General features: G+C 31.4%; 2 protein-coding genes across 4 annotated transcripts in view; one reads left to right on the top strand and one right to left on the bottom strand.

Annotated features, from left to right (window-relative positions):
• Positions 1 to 296: 296 nt before the first annotated feature.
• Positions 297 to 12427, bottom strand: LOC111415858 (RNA-binding protein 12). 2 transcript variants are annotated; one of them, XM_071199840.1, is made up of 4 exons: positions 12266 to 12427; positions 3150 to 3312; positions 2508 to 3033; positions 297 to 2428 (listed from the first exon to the last, which is right to left on the bottom strand). In XM_071199840.1, the coding sequence occupies exons 2-4, from the start codon at positions 3290 to 3292 to the stop codon at positions 464 to 466; spliced, it is 2634 nt and encodes an 877-aa protein (XP_071055941.1). In that variant the 5' UTR covers positions 3293 to 3312; positions 12266 to 12427; the 3' UTR covers positions 297 to 463. The 2 variants fall into 2 exon arrangements, with proteins under 2 accessions (XP_071055941.1, XP_022903509.2); XM_023047741.2 differs by having other exon boundaries at positions 2511 to 3033.
• A 376-nt stretch (positions 12428 to 12803) lies between these two features.
• Positions 12804 to 20585, top strand: part of LOC111415887 (Autophagy-related 13) — a 35762-nt gene continuing 27980 nt past the window's right edge. For both annotated transcript variants that reach the window (XM_023047770.2, XM_023047768.2), the window contains exons 1-2: positions 12804 to 13223; positions 13409 to 13950. In XM_023047770.2, coding sequence (XP_022903538.1) covers positions 13071 to 13223; positions 13409 to 13950 — 695 coding nt within the window. In that variant the 5' untranslated portion in view covers positions 12804 to 13070. The remainder of the gene's footprint in view (positions 13224 to 13408; positions 13951 to 20585) is intronic.

Genomic DNA, 20585 nt, shown 5'->3' with positions numbered 1-20585 from the left:
GAGGGGTATGGTAAGCTAAAGAACTTTGTTGAATATGAGTGTACAAAACGAGATAATCTTTATATTCTTTGTAAAGATAAGAAGGAGTTGCCTACCACCTCGAAGAAGTCTCTCTTAGAACTCTCTCTTAACTATTTGCTTTTCATAGTTCTTTACCCACATCATATGTTAGGAGGAAGTCGCGTCGTCGACATATCTTTGATGTCGGACATTGCAAACAATGATTTCTAGGTCATGAAAAGTAGAAGGTATAATATATTAGTTTTATGTATTATGATACAATGATATACGAAAACTTTAAATTTTCAAGAATTTAATATAAATCCTTTACAATTGTGCTTAATTATTCAATAAACATTTGTTTCTACAGATAGAAACTAAATTGATAACTCATTCAAATTCTTATGTACAAAAAAAAAGAACTTATTGCGAACTTATCCATTAACAAACGATCTATTAAACATTAACATAATGTTAAATAAACGGTCCGATCTCTAATTTTTTGTTCTTGCTTTTCATGTACAGCTTGATAAGCATCATCGGAATTCTTAAAGATAACTTTACTCTCACCGGATGGTTTTCCATTCGGATTATACCGTCTTAAGATATTATCGGGTGAAATTTCATACCCGCTAAAGAATTCCAAAATTTCTTCAACGGTAGCTTTAAAGGGGACGTTTTCCATAAGAACCGTACATCCTGGTGGGCCGAAAACATCTTCATTTCCGTTCATGTGTTGTTGAAAATGTGGTGGAAGAGGAGGAGGAGGAAATCTTCTTGGTCTAAGTCCTAAACCTAAAAAATTAGGTCCACGTGGAATTGGTGGCATAAAATTATTTCGTGGTGGAAATGAAGGTCTCATTGCGTTTAGAAGTAGATTTGGTCGTAAATTAGGTAATCTCGGGGGAAATAATTGGTTTAATAATTTTTCAGGTGGTTTGTAATCGTATCTCCCTCCCAACTTATTATCTCTTAATCCCATTTCTCTTCTATCTATTCTATTCAAATCATCAGCGTTATCTTCATGGCGTAATCTTTCAAATGGATCATCATTTAAATCTTCCTCATCTTCTTCATCTTGACCTGTACCAATTGCTTCTTCCATTTCACGTCTTTCAACTGATTTAACAGAAACTATCGATGTACCAAGCGGGGTTCCGTTTTTTTCTAAAGCTTCTTTTGCATCTTTAATTGAACTAAATTCACAGTAAGCGTCACCAACAAAACCTCTATCATTCGTTAACATATGAATGTTGGTAGGCATGATTCCAATATCAGAAAAGAAATCGGATATGTCTCTATCGGTAGTTTTAAGCGGTAAACGAGAAAGAAATAGGACATCAGAGTTTTTAAATAAATCATTTGAGCGTTTTGGTTCTTCAAAGGTACCCTGTTCTTTTTGAACGGTTTCAAATTCTTCGTCAGAACATGGCTTAACAGCAACTAATTTTCCGTCAACGCTATGTTTACTAATAGCTTCAAGGGCTGTTTTTGCATCATCTGCATTTGAAAACTTAACATAAGCTATGGTAAGCTTTCTAGGTTTGTTTATTAAAATAATAGAAATAAGGGAGTAATCGGAAAACATTTTTAAAATATCCTGTTCTTTTGTGTAACTAGGAAGATCTTCAACTAGAAGAGTGGTAAATAGGCCGATTTTATTTAAGAAATTAGCAGTATCTAATTTACTATTAACTTCATCTTGATCGTCACTTCCCGAGGTGTTAGGTTGATATCTATCAACAGCGCCATCAAAAATTTCATCGTCTAAATGTGAAACGGTAATAATTTGGTTTCTTAACATGCCACCAGATCTAGATAAGGCACGTTCTTTTCCTTCGGGATAAGCAAATTTTATATAAACAACGCCCGTTCTCTTTCCGAATTCATCATTAACAAATTTAATCCCAGTGTTATGTATGAACAATCCTAAAAAGAACCTTCTTATTTCTCCGAAACCACCCATAAAGGGATGTAATTGAACGCAACAATTCTTTGGTTGAACAACATTTTCATTTCTAGCAGTCGATGACCTTTCAGATCTTTCCCTATTTTCGTTTAGAAATCTATTATTGTTATTACTATTATTCAAGGGAATCAAAGATGCAAGTCTGTTTGTTAAAACACTCGTCGTCCGAGTGAACGAGTTAAGATTTTCAAATGGTAAAGCCCTATTACGATTGTCAGGAAATCTATCTTCGAGTGATAACCTATCAGGAGGTTGGAATGTTGGTTCGCGATGAGTAGCAGTCGGTAACCATCTATTGTTAAAGTTATTTCTTAAAGCATTTGGTTGAAAATTATTTTGTTGCTCAAGTAGCGACTTTGCAGCCGTTGCGGCTAATAAACTTGGAATAGCCCCTAAAATACTAGCCGCTGAAGGTTGTTGTAATTGAATTTCTTGTGGTAACGGCGCTTCCCAAACGACCTATAATTTAATGAATTTTAACGTTAGTTTTTTTATCAGCGTTATCATCCCACAATAGAAAACAAGACAATAAAATCACTACCTGGTGCTCTTTTTGCTGCTCTTTTGGTGAACCCCTGTCATTGACCCTCCCACTTCGGTGATAATCACGATCTTTCGACCTAGCACGATCTCTGCTGCGACTCCGATCCCTCCTACGGCGGTCTCTACGTTCCCTAGACCTTGATCGACTACGATCTCTCCGCCGACGATCCCGTCCACGATCTCTATCGCGTGAACGATCCCGGTCTTTTCGTTCGCGGGATCTCGACCTAGATCGCCTTTTATCTTTCTTATAATCAACCTTTACATCCTTTTTTAAATTAATATCCTCTTTTCTCGTATCCTGTACAACAGCAGGCGGTACAACCGAGGGTAATATAGGCGCAACGGGAGGAGGATTAACACGAGGCGTTGGGGTCTGCATAAAGGCTGCCATAGATTGATTTCTAGCGGTTTCGATCACCTTTTGCATTTCAGTGCGAGAACTGAGCATAAGACTGATTTGAATACCTTTAATCTTGCCATTGTTTAGATTGAATGCTTGGCGAGCGTCTTCATCCGTACTGTAGGAGATTAAATAAAAAAATCGTTTATAAAAATTGATTAAGTGAAAATAATTTTGGTGGTGGGATTGGATAATGTGCAAGAGTATTTTGTGGAATATTTTAAAGGTAATCACCTAAATGCTATGAAAGCGTCGCCTAATTCTCCGCCGACGATGTGGACACCTCCTTCTGGGATGCTGAGTCCTTGGAAATACTGGCGAATATCAAGCGCGTTTGCAGACCAAGGAAGATTTTGTAATCGTATGATAACGCTCATTTTTAGTGAGGATTATTTACCTATAAAGATTAAATTATGTTCATCTTTTTATTTTTGTTAATAAACTTGGATTATAAAGTTCACATAACGTATAAGCGATGCACAATGGGATTTTTTTAAATGCTTTTTGTCTTTTATTTTACTTTATTATTTTACAGACTTATTACATCATTTCTTTCAAAGTAAAAATTCTCTTACGAAAAATTCAATATGGATTCCCTAAATAAGGTAAAAGAACATGAAGTAGTTATTTCCGCGATGTTGTCTTTGATGAGAGAGAGAAAGACGAAGAGCTGCTACGATCGATGGAACCACCATGAATTTTTAAAATCACCGACAATCGTTGTCTAAATTCTTATTTAGGATACTTATCTATTTAGACATTAACTATCTCGATATTAATTGATCTGTAATGCAACTTAGTTTTGTATTTAATTCGATTCAGTAAACTACAATAATAAATAAAAGGTTGTCATTGATTAAACGAATAAATTCCTCCTTTCTTATTTGGCCTCCTAAAACGTCTTAAAAATCTTGAAAAAAAACAACAGAAATTATGGTGGTAATAAATAATTAAAAGTTATCGTGCTGCTTTTCTCGCCACCGGTGTCTGCTGTGATCCATTCCCAATAACTATAAACATACTTTTACAACATTTAGTTAAACCGGATTTTGATTTACCCTACTCAAATGCAAGACCATTGGTGTGAAGTTAATTGTAGTATAATATACTACAGTTTAAATAAATAAGAAATAGACACACTAATAATGTTGATATTTTGATCCTCTCCTAATGTTGTTAACTTTCTTTGTCGTATTTTCTTCGATAATACTACACTATTTTCTTATAACAACTTAAATTTCTTTCCCGTGCTTTACAACACGACATATTTTGTTAAAGTGATATATTTTTAGACTTAGATTTTAGAAGGAGGAGGTTGTTACACATAAAACAGGTATTTGAACGTCAGCAAATCTTTAATTATTGATAAACGAAAATTGTCATCAAAATGTTACAATATTGTATTTGATATGAATGTTAATCATTACAGCGCCGATTACAAGGCAAGTGTGAATTGCCATAAGAATGCTATGTGCCTAATCATATTTCAATTGCTATTTTGTAAACAAATAGATTTATGCAAGGTTCTAGTATAACTCGACATTTGATCGGAAAGGTTAACATTTGCCTGAATTATAGTATACAACACTTGTTAGCTTAATCAGTAGCACAGCACACGTCAGGAACAATAAGATATCTCGTTTTTGCACCATTTAGCTACGCAACACTACTGTGTAGTGTTCTTTTTGATGGGGTATGTAATGTTTCCTGTTTCTACAAACTTTATGCCATATCAAACAAAGTTTATGCCGTACCTAAAGACGGCAAATGTACCACAGTTATTGACCCTTCCAAATGTTTTTGTCAAAAGGAACTTCTGTTTTTCACAACTCTTTTGCAAACCCTCAAAACCTATTACCACTCAGAACAAACAACTTCCAATTTCAAAATTCATATCCATGACCAATAATCAATCACAAGCATTATTCGATTAAATCGTATCCATGATATCCCACTTAGTGTTATCCCACTCATGATACCCCACAAAATTGCAAATATTTTCCATTCAAAGAGCTATTGTGTTAGATAGTATGTATGAACCTTTTTCATTGTCGCCTTAATTTTTTATCCAATCGATGTTATTACATTACATTGCATTTCGTCATTCACAAAGCGATTTATCTCTTATTTTGAGAAAAAGTGATTTCATATGTGAAAACATCCTAGAAAGTGATCACATCAGCAGAATGTGTATAAACTGAGCTGTTCGATAAAATAAAATCTGGATCTCCATCTGAATCGGCTGAATACTCATTTTATGAATCATCATCGGTTCAAAATTAACGGTGAAATTTTTAATACATAAAATCTACAGCTGTTTTATAGAAGCACCAATACAAAATATGATATAATCAAAATTGTGTTTACTCTTTCATTTTTTAATAACTTGAACTGAAAATTTTAACAGTATCTACATCAAACCAACGTATTTTTAGGTTTTTCCAGCATGAGAAATACTTATAAAGTAAAACAAAAACTGTAGTTGCACAGTACACAGTGATTATCAGGACGCGGAGATTTAAGGCAATGCGCATCTTTCATCACGAAGCAACTGCGAATGCGCTTCATCATATGTCGAAGAGTACAAAGTACGAAGTGTTTTATTGTTGCAAAAAAAAAGATTTAAGGCCAAAGTGGAGCGAATTCAAGAGCCAGATTCCTAAACTATCCGCGACCTAGTGATTATATTAGTTAGATATATAGCGACCCATATCTTGCCCCACTGAAATTTGATGTTGAAAAGCACGAAACTAGGAAATATAATTAGTGTATTCATTTATAATGACTTTAAAAAAATATTAAACCTGTTTTAACTTAAATCCTCCTACTAACAGAGTCTGACAACATTGAATTGCAGAGTCAGGGCAAAAATGTAAATATCAAAAAATAAAAATAATCATAAAAGTATCATAAAAGTCTAACAGACTTGGTGTCCGCCATGGTACCAAACTTGTTAATGAGACTTATTAAAACCCACCATTCTACTCATAATATCTTTAGATTGTTATTTGAACTTTGTAAACATATAATATATCCACACGTATAAAAGTTATGATTGCACACCCAAAGTTAAGTCAACTTCCGATTTGCAGTGTCCTAAGATTCATGAGAACAGTTGCGTAGATCCCGAACATCCTGAGTAAACAATACACCAAGCACATGCTTATCTTGACGAGAGTAGAAGATGCCTTGCCTGTTTACTTATTTTTTAAATGGTATAATACACTCTAGCTAAATACGTATGCTTCTAGTCTATTTGATATCACGCAACTTGGTAAGGGTCTGACATCAAGCACCTAAACGTATACGTAAACGTTACAGCATGATACAAGACATAATAAAAAGTAATATTAAAAAGCAGATTGGTTATAGATGTAATAAAGTAAAGGACATATCGAAAGAATGAAATGGTTTTCCGTAGTTTTCCAAAACAAGTTCGGGAAAACGGTTGGGCGGATTTCAAGTCGGTTAGGTGAAAATTTGCACACTAAATGTATGAAGTTCAACGTTAAAAAGTTAAATATCACGATTTTGACCACTTTTATTTAGCAACTCAATTAGCTACAAACGTTTGTATCCGATCCCACAGCAACCTCATCTTTAGCCGGTACATGAACTGCTAAAGTACTAAAACAAATCTTGGTCATTTTCTTTAATGGTTCAATATCAATAAATTTAATTAAACGTAGGCGCTCCTATAAAAGTAGATGAAGGTTATTATTAAAATCTAATGAGAAAGAGTGCACATTCCTACCGAATGCTTTTGGAATGAGTGCAAATATTTTAAAATTAAATTGAAAAATTATTAGATAGGTAAGATTTAAACCGTGTTCCACTTAATCTTTTTAATTTAATTTTCTGTAGATTGATGGCGAACGTTTTACTAACTTTGCTAGTTTATCATATTGCCATATAAAAGTGAGAGAAAGTTCTCTTGAGAAACATTAACCATAATTTTCTTCTTTATTTTTAATGTGCTAAGCTGTTCATTATTAGAAATAACAATAAATTTTGATGTGAACTTTCCAAAACGGCATAGCCCATTTAACCTAACTGTTGGGTACGGATGAATTGATGCCCAAGGGTCTCTAATAGAGGGAAATATCAAAGACTTGCATATAGGAATATCGTGACTGGCCGGAATAATAGTTACTTATCGACGTGTGTCGTATAATAAAAAATTGATACATATTAACTTTAACACTGGTTTTGAAATTTTAAAACTTATGTATTAACAGATTTTGTATATTTTACATTCTGCGTTTAGCACCATTGCTCGGCAACCTTTAAGATTGTATTCGGCCTTAAAAAGCAGCTATCTCAGTATTTTTGTCGTTTTCGATATTTTAGGCTGGAGCGGTGTCTTAAGAAGTGTTATCCATCCAACTTGACTCATCTCTTGGGGGCTCAACGACTAGCTGATATGCTAGAAAATACTAATAGTAATACTGGGAGATTCAAATGAATCACCCCAACAGAAGATAGAGAGTTAGTGATGAAGAATGATGGCAATTGCGTTATGTGCTAAAAAGTTGTCCCAAGCAATAACGCAAAAATGCGTTACCCCTTGGCTTCTACTCATGGTGGGTGAGCTCAACGCAAATAACATTAAATTATTAATTCAAAAGCATGGTACACTTTTTAAATTGCAAACGTTTAGCACACTACAAAAACGAGATAATGCTTGAGAAAGCTGCAGAAGATTTGTTAATCAATCGGCGGAAAATTCGGCTTGAAGGAGAAACCAATTCAACTTCTGCTTTTCCTCTTTTTAATCTGAAAATGCAGATACACTATATTTTTAACGTGATTTTTGTTATATGAAGGGATATAACAAAAATCGCTGTTATGAAATCATCGTTATTGCGGTTCAAAATTATGTCATAAAACTCTCCAATAGATTTAATATAACAGTTTCTACATTACAATAACATATCACTGTAACAAACTGTAACGTTGTACACGAAATTTCGAATTCGTTATTTAGTTAATATCAGACTAGCTCAAATATTTCCCGAAAGTATAAGACGTGAAATTCGATGAATAACTTCTTTGTCTGAAGACATAAAGTGTAGTTTTTAATGACTCCATAACTCATTTCGATCTTGATTTAGTAACTGTTTATCCGTTTATCGAACCTCCAGAAAATTATTTGAAAAAATTGCTGAGAAATGTAAAATATCAAAATTACGCTGAATACTATGAGGATATATAGCTGTAGCATGGAACTCTACAAATTGGATGTGTAAACACCTATTTGTTGTAACCTGTTCCAGAAACGCTTCAGTTTTTCGAAATGTAACAGTAGCTTTCTTACTTCACAGATGGAAATACTATGCGATGTGATATAATCCTAATGGCATAAATGGTGTGGAAGCAAAACGAGGCTACGAAACCTAAAAAAACTTGCAAAAGGTAAATAAATCATGTGTAAAAATTGACAAAATCATCAAGAAAATATTCAAAACCGTCCTCACGTAGATAGATCACGACAATTAACAAAATACAAAAAACGCTAATTTATAAAAAAAATAAACAAAAAATCCGAAATCACATTATAATCACAGCAGTAAAGAAATCCAGTTTGAGCTGGTTTGGAAACAACTCAATTCAGACTCAGAGGCGGATAATATGTATAATGTGTCAGAGGTGGTATTGGTCAGAAAGTTAGTGTTCATACAGGGAGCGATGGACAAAATGGTGTATATCAAGACTTTAAAACAAAATTTGCAAGAGAACGTGCAAAAGGTTTATTTAGAGGACATCTACTTTCAGTAAGACGATCCGAAAAACACAGTCCATGTGTGTAACTTGTTCCCCACCATATTTTCTCGACTCCTAAGTGGGAAAAAATGTATCCTGCAAAGCCTAGTTAAAAGAAATATAGCAAAATCGGCAAAATGTAAATGTAGAATCAGACGAAACGAAATCCGAAAACAGAAAGGTTTTCCATTATCTTTTGCTTATAATAATGTTCCTGTGAAATACGATAGGGTATATATTTTTCTTATAACTCAATTTCCTCTTAAAGTTTTATTAAGTTGTAAATACATACTAAAAAATCAATTATTTATATTACTTTTAAAGACATTAATAATTAAATGCAATAATGCGTCTGGCGTGAATAATTTTATACACCTATCTAAAATGAAAAATTAAATCTGTATTTTTATAATTTCCGATTTTTTCATACATACATAAAACTGAACGATTTTTCCGGTTTAGTGTCATAATCTATTATGTGCTTAATAAAAAAACATCTGGGTGTTTATACTTAAAAGGCTTTAAATCAACTTTAAAGGCATCATTTAGTTTTGAATGAGTTTTTATTGAATTTGATGACCTATTAACCCAATCAAAAATTTTAGTATTCGCAAACAACCACATTTAAGATACGGAATTCCTAATCAAGTCAGATATAAAATAAAGTAAAGCTAAATTTCTGTTTTTATTTTCAGATATGAGGTGAAGTCAATATCAAACTTTTCAGACCGCGAAACACATCGTTACCGTTTTGGCATTTTTCTTATATATCGTTACAAACATATAATTGTTAATGCCCAGACGAAGCATACTCCTTAAATAATAATAAAATTAATTATTATAGTAATTATTTACACGTTAAATGTTTCATAGCCAAAAATATATAAATTTTGCTTTCCAAGGGCATACCATTTCTTGTGCTTGGTGCCAAGCTCAATTATACTATTTATAAAGACGTATAAATCATCAGATCTGACAAGTTACATATTTAAAGAGTTCTGATACCAAAAATCATATTTGTATAGGTCTGGTGAAGTTGTATCAAGGTAGGAATAGCGTTATCACAGAAGGCCGCAACAACGACAATCCCTCACCATAACGACGACAATGTGTGTTAAACGATTTTATTTTAAATTGAAGTGAAGTTTGCACAACTTTTCAAATATACACGTGCCTCCGAAATAAAATAATTTAACGATATAAATTTTCAAGTTTATCTTCTTCGAAAGCTCTCTCAACTTTTCGGATATTTTACATATAGTTTGGCACTCTGTATGGAGTGTATTTGATTTTAGTTATCACAGATATCTCGACCATTGTTGGAGATATGACAAAACGTTACATGTAGAAGGAAAGTTACGCCATACTTAACATTCTATTAACAGTCACATTCAAAAAGCCAATTTAGCATCAAATGTGTTAGATTCATTCCAAATTTTAGATAGAATTTATGATTTTAGATGAATTTATGTAATATTAAGTGTGAAGCTACATTTCTTTTATAACATTTCATCATATCTCCAATAGTAATCAAGATATCTGCTGAGATAGCTACAATCAAACACACTGTATAGTTATAGGAATAATATCCTTAGTATCAAAGTTAGAAATAATAAGCTGGCATTATGATAACAATGTCGAACTAGTTGTTAATCTAAGTAATTCCCGCCATTATTAATGACCATTTAAAGAGTATCAATACTCTCTAATTGTAACTAGATTTTAAGAAATCTAATATGTATTAGCTGCAATTCGTTGGTGATGACTTTTCGTTAATTTGCCTTCTGCTTCTGTTGAATAAGTGCCAACGCTGAAATCGAAGTAATAAAACACTCGTTTTACTCCCCTGGTGTTCTGCAATGCTACTGGAACGGCCAATAAATAACAATTCTGTTAGATACAAAAATACATGCTCAGAACTGAAGTAATCTCTATGTTTATAAACAACCGATGGTATTAATTAGAAACAATTTCAATCTCATTATTAGTTTATAAATAGGGAAAAATTATTTTAATTTCATATAATAGCAATGCAAGGTAACCTAGAGGGACTTTATTTGCATTGTTTAGGTTCTTTTATCAATTTTTAACAGTTTCCTTTTAATTCTTTGAAACAGGGTATGGCATAGTTAGATTTCTAAAAATCACTGTAGTAATTCTGTGCTCAACAGAAAGGAATAGGATGGCGTAACTAATTAATTTTATTTTTAATGGTTTAATTTTATTAATCAAATTATCTTTTAATTATGCAATCACCAATTTTCCATTCAAACAAGATTTGATTTTTTTGTTGTATTCTTTGGTGCTTCTCTTCCAAGAAGAAATATTGTAAAATTTGAAAAAGCATTATTTAAAGTCGAAAGTTGCAGCTGTTACTGGGTTCACATCAAGTTTGTACACATGGAATGAAGATTGTTGTATCCATTCATTTATTTAATGTTAATGTTAGGCCAAGCTTTAGATTTTTTAGTATCTGTTGCCTTTATATTGAGAATTGAGGGTGCAACACTATTTTGATACTCGATTATTTCTTCAAGAGATAAATAATGTATGAAAGAATTTGGCCAAAAATTAAAATTTAGATCATTAACAATTCAAAAACTACTTACATATTACTTAATAAACTGGTACAGTCAAACAAAATAATATAAGTATCATGCTCCAAATCGATTTTTTAGATAATCTTTTTTAAAGGATTTTCTTACATCTTGTGAGATTGTCTCACTCAACCATTAAAAACTCATTGCGTCGTCTTAGCAGAAATGAAAGTCTTACAACACCAACACCTCCCAGTCCAGGTCCAAAGCGGTGTAGATGGAGTTCCACCAGACAGCAACTGTGCCAAATCAAGGTAATCGCAGCAGCTATATCAGAAAACCTCAAAGCTCCAATATTAATCTTTAAAGTCTTTTTTAAGTCTGTACCAGCTAAATACTTACCAAATACTAAATAATTATTATTAAATGTTTTATATCTTCTCTTCTATTAGATCTTTTTAATGTTATAGATAGAAAAGGAAAATTTATTTAGGATCAGGAATAAAGAAGGGTATCAGATTTCTTAAAAACTTACTTTCTAAGAAAAAGGTCTATTATTAACATTTTCAATAATAACGTTAATAAAATTTACAATAATGCATCACATTAATGATTATCCAAAAAATAATCTGTGATTCATAACAGCTGTAAAATATAAATTAATTTACAACCATAGAAACAGCTCCAAACCAAAAGTGGAAAATGAAGCTCGTCTAAAATTGGACACCAACTAAATGTGCATCACCCAAACGTTTATGTATCAAATTGGATCGTGAACAAAGCACATAACTTAAAAGCATCAGATCTTGTTCGAAACGAGATGTAACCGATACACTAATATGAGGAACAAAATTGCGACTATTTGAACTTGAAAATCGATTAAAATTATACGAAATATCACGTTGTTTATCACATGCTTCTAATTATGGCCTTTTTCCTTTCTCTTTTTTGTAAAAAATAACTTAAACGACGCAAATAAAGGTGTGACGCAACACACGTCGATATCGACGGCTGCCAAATGCGAAGTAATTTATCGGATTTTCAACTTACCTCGGCGATTTCGAACTACTCTCTTCGACGAGGATTTTTATCGGTTTAATAGTGAGTCTAAATAAAGTAAGTTTTATCTTGAAAACTAATGGAATATATGCAAAATACCGGACACCGATGTTGATGAATCTGACGGTTTCTTCGAGGCAAAACAAAATGGACGATTTTAACTTTAGTTGCGCACGCCACCGCTTGCGTGACTTGTTATTATTGATTTTAATTTAATAATTAAACTTTAATTACTCAATTAAAATATTTTAGTATATTTATTACATTATATATTTATATACCTCTTAAAAATAATTCTAATTTATAAAGAAAATGTTGAAATAAATTTTCCGAGTAACAGATGGCGCTGAAAAAAAACGTTGTTTTTATCAAAAATAAATAATACGAACTTTAAATTTTCTAATTAATCACTTAAATATATATCTAATCGCATCCGATCATGGTTTACGAAATATTTTTAATATTGGTAAATAAATAATGGATTAATTATATCAAAATAGTCAACACAATAAAATGGCAACACTGCCCATCATTGATGTAATGGTAGTTGCGTGGTTGCAATTGTTGCACGTTCAGACAATTTTTTTAACTTGTTATTGTGGGGTTTTCGTGTACGTCTCTTTAAATATTCCCGTGTAGTGTTCTGTTCGTGTTTCGTCCCTCATTATAATCGGATTTTGAAATGAAATCCTTGCAAAATTAACTGTATTAAGCGTCGGTCTCGCCCTTGGTTTCATTCGCCTGTGTTTTGATCGGTTTGATTTTCTCGCGAGGATGTTCATTTAACATTGTAAATATGGCCCAGAAGATAACAATTCAGGATAAGAAAGAAATGGATAAATTTACAAAATATCTTGCGTTTAAAGTAGTACAAATCATCGTACAATCTAGATTAGGTGAAAAAGTCTCTACACAATGTAAACCAAATCCTACTCATTCTACTGATTGGGTATGTAATATTGTTTTGTTATTGTATTTTATTGTGTTTATACATTCAAAATCGATAGTGTATTTATTTGGTTAGATGTCAATATCATTATATTCATTATCATTTTGATTTTTGACAAGTGACAGTTAATTTGACATTTCATTTGATGTTAAGTTATCAAAATAAAAATATAAATATGTTTTTAGTTTAATCTGGCCGTACCTGATGATCAAGAAGTTCTTCTTCAAACTAAAAAGGTTTTTAATGGAGAATTAACAACATCATCATCCCCATTATGCGTAGAAATCTCATTAAGAACATCAGATGCTGACACAATGGTCTTAGAGTTATGGTGTTTAAGCATGATGTCCGAACAAAATGATTTAGGCATAAAAATTATGCCTACTGTTTATAATAGAATGGGAATATTACTTAAATCTTTAGTGTCAGTAACTAGAGTGACACCAGCTTATAAATTATCAAGAGTACAAGATCCTGATTCTTATGTTATCTGCTATAGAATATATATGGGATCACCACCGCTTCAAACATTAGCTGAAAATTACAAACAGATTAGAGTTGGACAAATTTGTACTCCAACAGGAATGTTACATTTGTCTTTATCTTACAGGACAAAGATGACAATGTCTCCTACACATTCTAGTGGAAGTAAGGATAGCTCTATTTTGGTTAAAAGTGATCATTTTAACGCTTATACGAGTCCCCGACATGGAAGAAATGACGATTTGTAAGTATAAACTTTTGTTTTTATTAATAATAAAATGTAAGCAACCTAATTAACTTTTTAATTCCATTTGCAATCAGATTGTATAATGGGTTGTATAAGTAATGCTTTATATTAAAGCAATTCTAAATTGTATATACTATTAATAATGAATTAAGGTAATCATTAAAAGTACAAAATAATTATTAGATTATCTGATTAATCTAATGTACATAATTTTTCTAAAATCAATTTAATTTTGAAAGCAACACATAAGCAGTAAATTTAAAGAATGTTTATTTTATGTTTCTATAATTCAAGTAACATAAGAGATAAAAAAAACTTTAAAAACAAAAATTATTCTGTAACAAAAGGTGTTTTAAGGTAGGAGTTTGTAATATAAAAATTATATATGTATATCTAAACATTTGCCAAAAAAAAATGTATCTGCTTTTGGTTACATATCTTAAAAGGAACTTTTCATACCTTCGCCTGTTTTTGTTTTTATACACTTTAATATTTTATCATTATTTGGAATAATACCTCTATTTATAAACTGGATATTGATAATACCAATCATAAAAAGATATGCATTTGATTAACATAGGAAAATAAGAAAATTAATAATCAATAAATTAAATAAAAGCTGAAAGCTAATGTAATGAAATATCAGTACAAAATTTATTTACTCAAAATATAGTTAATAACTAAATAGAACGTTACTAAATACAGACATTAAATATAATTGACATAGAGCAAACAACGTTAAATCGTCGAAAAATAGAGTTACGTTGTATAATAAAGGAAAATATAGTAAAAAGTCCGAAAGCTAATTTGATGAAACGGAAAAAACTTTAGCTTTTTCACAGTTGTTTAGACTGTATTCTGCAGAGTTGTGTTTAGACCTTTAAAAGTGAATTTAAATTCTTTTATGTTCGAAATTGCACACTTGCAAGCTTACTAAAAAATATTTCTCTAAAATAATTTAGAATAATCTTAATCGTTTGCCTGCGATCGGTTCTAAATCGTATCGCTTCCCATAGACAGCATTCATAATCATATAGTGCACATTACTATTACTTTTACCCACTCCAAAACGAATTAAAACATTTTTATTTTCAGTGTATACTGTTTAATCACCAATGTTGCGGTTCTAAAACGCTATAATTTGATAGTTTTATTACACTTTGATGTTCAAAATTGAAAAATTGAACAATTTTTGTATAAACTACTACCGACGTATAATAACCATAACATAAATTTCCCATATACAGGTGTCCCGAAACTTAATGTCAATCGGGCACCAGGTAAGAAGCCAACTCATACCTGTTCTGGTAAAAATAAGAAAAGAATTCCATGTCTCTTAGTTAAGTGGTAATAGACATATTTTTGAAAATATTTAAAATCGTTCCCATACATCATATCTTTAGATAATAGCGTCAGAATTGTTCGTGATTGAATAGTGATTTTTTTAATAAATAAAAAATCAAACAACAAAAGTCATTAGTTTTCAGAAAAAAAATATTAGTTTTATCGAGTTAAAGTTAAAAGAATTTATGTCTATTTTTGACATACGATTTCTTAAAAAGCACTCTTGGCAAGTAATTTTAAAAGATGGCCTGTTTACTTGCCATTTACTTGCTGTACACTTGCCATTTTTCTTTTCATAGAAAATATTATTGACTGTTTTTCTGTAAAAAACACGTTGTTTAAAAAATTCATACTTTCGTGTGCTATTTGTAATTACTCTTTATTTCCTCTTAACTTTGTTAGAAGATGTGCCACTCAATATCTACGAACTACAAAATGTGGTTTCAACAAGACGGTTTTTATGTCTTACAAAAAGACTATTTCGAATATGGTTAAACTAAAGACAAAATTAAACAAAAGGAATTATTAATTTATTTATTATTAATTTTATTGCATTCTTTTTTTAAAATTAAAGCAAATGCTCAAATTGTTTGCGGTCGGCACTAATACAAGCTCTGCATCGTCACAGAAAAGATCTTTTTACTAGTTGTGCAAATCTCTTTGCATGTATTTCTTCTGCTGTTGTAGTATAAATATTGTGGCGCAGTTCTGAAATTAACGGCTTTTGTTGTTTGATTTGTGACTTTTATAGTAGCATGATTCATAAGGATTACGTTATTAAAAAAATCACTATTAAATTACTAACATTTCTGACCGTAGTACCTAAAAATATATACAGGAACAATTTTTAACATTTTCAAAAATATCTCTATTAGCACTTAACTAAGAGACATAGAATTTTTTTTTTATTTTTACCAGAACAGGTATGGGTTGGCCTTTCAGCCAGTGTCCGCTTGACGTTGAATTTCAGCACATCCACCTGTATATACAAAAAGTACGAATAACAATGTTATCGTTCATATTGGTGCATATTTTTTCTATTTTTCCGTACTGTTTCAAAAGCATTTGTGTTATGTTGATGCAGTAAATTATACAGATTTTTACTTTTGTACCAATGTCTGTATGATCTTTTCAATATATGGACGTAAAAGTGTATAAACAACATTTTCCGATTGTCCAATTATCGTAAAATAACGCACAATGTCTGTATTTTTTCTGGTATATGTTAAAATCTAGCACATAGGTAGGTGTTTAGTCGCAAAGTATAAATGATTTAATACCAAATCTGCTTGTTTTAAATGGAATACATTGCTTGAAATAGCATCACCCTTGTAAAGCATAAGTAGATGACTAGAGTAAACTGGACCCGAAACTGTTTTGAATGCACAAATGAAAAATAAAGAGTGACTGAGCAATCAGTGTTTTCTGCTTTTCTATTCCAGTTGTTGAAACTACACCTTGTACGCGAATGACATTATAATCTTAAAAACGAATATCGGTAGTTTTCTTTTTTGCTTACAAAGTTGTGACTTCTTCGCTTTTACTCACACAAATCAGTTATCAGAAGTTGTACTTGCTGTCTCATATAACTTAATTGTTAGTAACATTCGTTTTCGAAAGTATTGAAATTAGTTTAATCCCGTAATCATCTTCAGCTTATCACCTTGTTTATACTTATTTACGTACCAGAAAAGTGTGTTGGACATCTCTTATTGGAGTACTCTCTCATAGCAAATAATGTTGTTCAATCATAGTTGGAGGTCAACAACAAACCCGTGTGCTACTCCACACTTATCTTATATAGGGTAAGTCGGGAGGAACGGACCAAACTTTTAGGAGGGTATTGTACGCTTGAAAATAATATAAAAAAACTCATATGTTGTTATCCGATTTTCTTTTTTTTTTTTTTGTTTTTCATTTTCAACAAGAGCTCTTACTAAACGAAGCCGGAAATGTTTAGAAGTTAATGATATTTTCGAATAATTATTAAAATAATGCTGATGATTAATATTTAATGTTAATGTATAAGATTTTGTTTAATTGTAGTTATGCAGTAAAAGTTATGCAATAACAAAAAAGAAAATAAAAGAATATCGGATAAGGACATGTCAGTTTTTTTACATGATATTAGTGTACAATACACTCCTAAAGTTTGGTCCGTTCCTCTCGACTCACCTAGTATTTCTAAGACCTACACATCGACGATTGTATTGGCCTGTAGTAATGGTTAATACCTTGCATGCCATTCAAGCTATGGAATGCTTTCCAACAACTCCAATAGTTGACCGTCCTCATCGAAAACTATGTTGCTTATTGGAGAATCTTTCAGCAGTTTACTTAGTAATCTGCTAATAATCATATAAAACCTTGAAGTTATCCGGCTTACACAAGAATCGATACACACAAGGATCGTTTAACTTAAAAAATTGTATCTTTTCTCATGGAAATAATGGCAAGATTCTATCTCCTACAAAATCCTCCTTTGGACAGGTGTTGTAAAAACTTTAGAGAATTTCAGCACACGCTGTTATATTCGTTTTTCTAATTAGTGTCAACCAGTGAACACATCATCAAGTCGGACCAATTTTCTTCATAGTCAGGTTCAGGTTCCAAACTCCTTGTTTTTATGATCTCGTATTTCTTCCCCCTCCGTTTTTCGCTTTTTATAGGTGCCAATTCATAATAATCTTTTAGATCTCGGTAGTTCTTTGGTCTCACGGATTACGCTTTGTACGTCTTAATGCGTATACTATCAAATCTTAATATACAAGACGTTGTCTTATTCTGTCAGGTATAGCTGTACAATCTTTGATTATATATAATATGGATTGAGCCAACGAGAGAGATAGCTTGCGCAAGGTGATCGAACCGAGATAGACATAGAAGCGTACTGCCATATAATGGGTGTACTGATAGAAGTGAGATAGATATAGAAGCGTACTGACATATAATATATCTATCTTTGTTACACTTTCACATTATCGCTTTCCATCTGCGTCTATTCACCTTGAGCAACATTTTTGTTAGTAGATATATTCAGTTAGCTCAATCCATATTATATATAATCAAAGTGTACAATATACTGGTCATTCAGAAATTGGACATATAACGTCTAACATAGTTGGCCATAGTTTCTCGAAAAGTAACAAGAGGTTGTGACATGTTGGTTTTAAATTCGTCATAAATAGTTAGTAAAAATTCCATGCCATTTTACAGTTTTTTTATTGAACATTAGATATTTATGATATACATATCAGAAATAAATGCTATTTTATAATAATTTAGGGGAGTAACGTTTGTGAATAATATTGGTGTCATCATAACTTTTATTAAAAACGTTCTTAATGTTTCTATTGACAACATCCTCTATTTTGTGGACACGCTATATATAGTTTTATTATTCATTTGGGACCATTTCAATATTAAATTTATTCTCCCTTCGTCGTTTCTCAAGTCCAATTGTACTTATTTTCGTTCCTCATTTACGTTCTGCAAACCTTTGCAATGTTCTTTCAAGATTCTAATTCGCTGTTGTGAAGTTATCAACATCTTCTTACACATTACACGATTTTGTGCGCGATGTTGTTATATTCCAGTTTATCTGTTGTAGTTGGTAAATGCTACTAGTTACATGTTGGATTTAAGGCGCATGCTACCGATTCTTGTAGCAATATATTTGTCATTGAACATGTAAATTTCCTTATTCTTTTTAGACATGCTTTACAGAAGTCGGTGGTCCGGTTCTTCACCAGTATGTTCATATTTTCGGGTATGCAAGTTTCATTGTTTTATTCACATGCCTTTCTTTATATTAATCCACGCCCTGCTTCAACTAACCTGTTCATCTTCATCATGTACAGTTTTGCAACGTTCTACAGCATAGTAACTCTTATCTTTCTTGGTGTTAAGCGATCACTTATAATGGATGTATTGGTAGTGTCTTCTTTAAATCTGTGCTTAGTGTCCATCTCTCCACAGGTGACGTTTGATGTTCCAAATAAAGTATGGAAGTTTCTCGTCAAATGGAGCAGGTATTAATTTTAATTAAATAGGTTTACTAGTAAAGTACCGCTTATGATGGGCGAAAGATACCTACGATTCTGAAAATAAGTAACATACAGACATTATTCTATAACAGAGGGCAATAGTAATACACATTACTAAAATTGAATTTTGACCCTAATTTTTGAAAGTATTACTTGAGGATCTTTGGCGTGGGTGACTTTGTGTAGATTTATCTTGGTACATGATATCGTTTTATGTTATTTTTCTAGACTGTTTGATAAAACTGCTATGAAAAGATGCCACAACAATCTTTAGTATATAGGAATTATAAACTTTTGGTATTTATTTAAACTACCTTCTTAATTTTCGTTATGAAAAAATTTAACAAATATTATAAAAAGCAACAGATGTTAATAGTGCCTAAGCATATTATGAATGTTTGATTGCTATATGAATGAATATAAATACCAAAATCGCAAATTTGTACAAGAAATGAATCATTTGTTGACACCAATGAAGTGAAACTTATCCGTTTTATAATGAAAACAAAGATTGTAACATAACTGCATAAAAATAATAATTCAAAGTCAACGGATATATTTACTCGATTTCCATTAATTGTAAAATCGGCTTAGTTAAATCCTAAGGTCCATTTTTCTTTTAATATAGAATATTAAAACTTATTAACGAAAAGTGCAACCCAATTCGCTTCGAATAACATTCATTTCATTAGTTGTATGAGTTGCCTAACTAATAGATACTTTTCCATTAATTATTAATTAATTATTGGTTATTATGGAAATTTACAAAATTGAAAGTGTTCTAATTAATTTAATGGGTTTATTTAATCTTTTTGAAATTGTTTCGAAAACGTTTATTTACTTCTCATTTGATTAATTAACTCATGAATGAATATGAATACGTCAATAGTGAATTTGTATGGACACTGAAACATTTGTTGATTCCGATTAAGTGGAAATTTTTTCATTTCATAATAAAAATAACTTTTTTGTAAAAAAATACAGCTGGGAATTAAACAATACATTTTTAAAAGTCACCGGTTTATTTTTAACCGATTTGCATTAATTGTAAAACCGACCCAGTTATTTCATGAAGGTCGACTGAGTTTTATATTTTCTATTCATTTAAAAACATATTTTAAAAAGAAAATACAAAATCCCATTGTGTTTGAACGACCTTTGATTTTTCTTGACATAGAAGTTAAAGATTTCACTCAAATTGTTATTAAAATTTAAAATAAAATACAATGAGAGTTACGACAA

This window comes from Onthophagus taurus, chromosome 1, assembly GCF_036711975.1.
Source record: "Onthophagus taurus isolate NC chromosome 1, IU_Otau_3.0, whole genome shotgun sequence".
Classification (NCBI taxonomy): domain Eukaryota; kingdom Metazoa; phylum Arthropoda; class Insecta; order Coleoptera; family Scarabaeidae; genus Onthophagus; species Onthophagus taurus.
This window is presented reverse-complemented; position numbering and strand designations above follow the sequence as displayed.

What these genes read in the sequence shown, in the direction of transcription:
- LOC111415858 (XM_071199840.1), bottom strand. Translation starts at nt 3,292, where the DNA reads ATGAGCGTTATCATACGATTACAAAATCTTCCTTGGTCTGCAAACGCG. An exon ending in GACGCTTTCATAGCATTTAG is followed by an intron (nt 3,034 to 3,149) that starts GTGATTACCTTT and finishes AATCTCCTACAG; the next exon opens with TACGGATGAAGACGCTCGCC. An exon ending in AGCAAAAAGAGCACCAGGTA is followed by an intron (nt 2,429 to 2,507) that starts GTGATTTTATTG and finishes ATTAAATTATAG; the next exon opens with GTCGTTTGGGAAGCGCCGTT.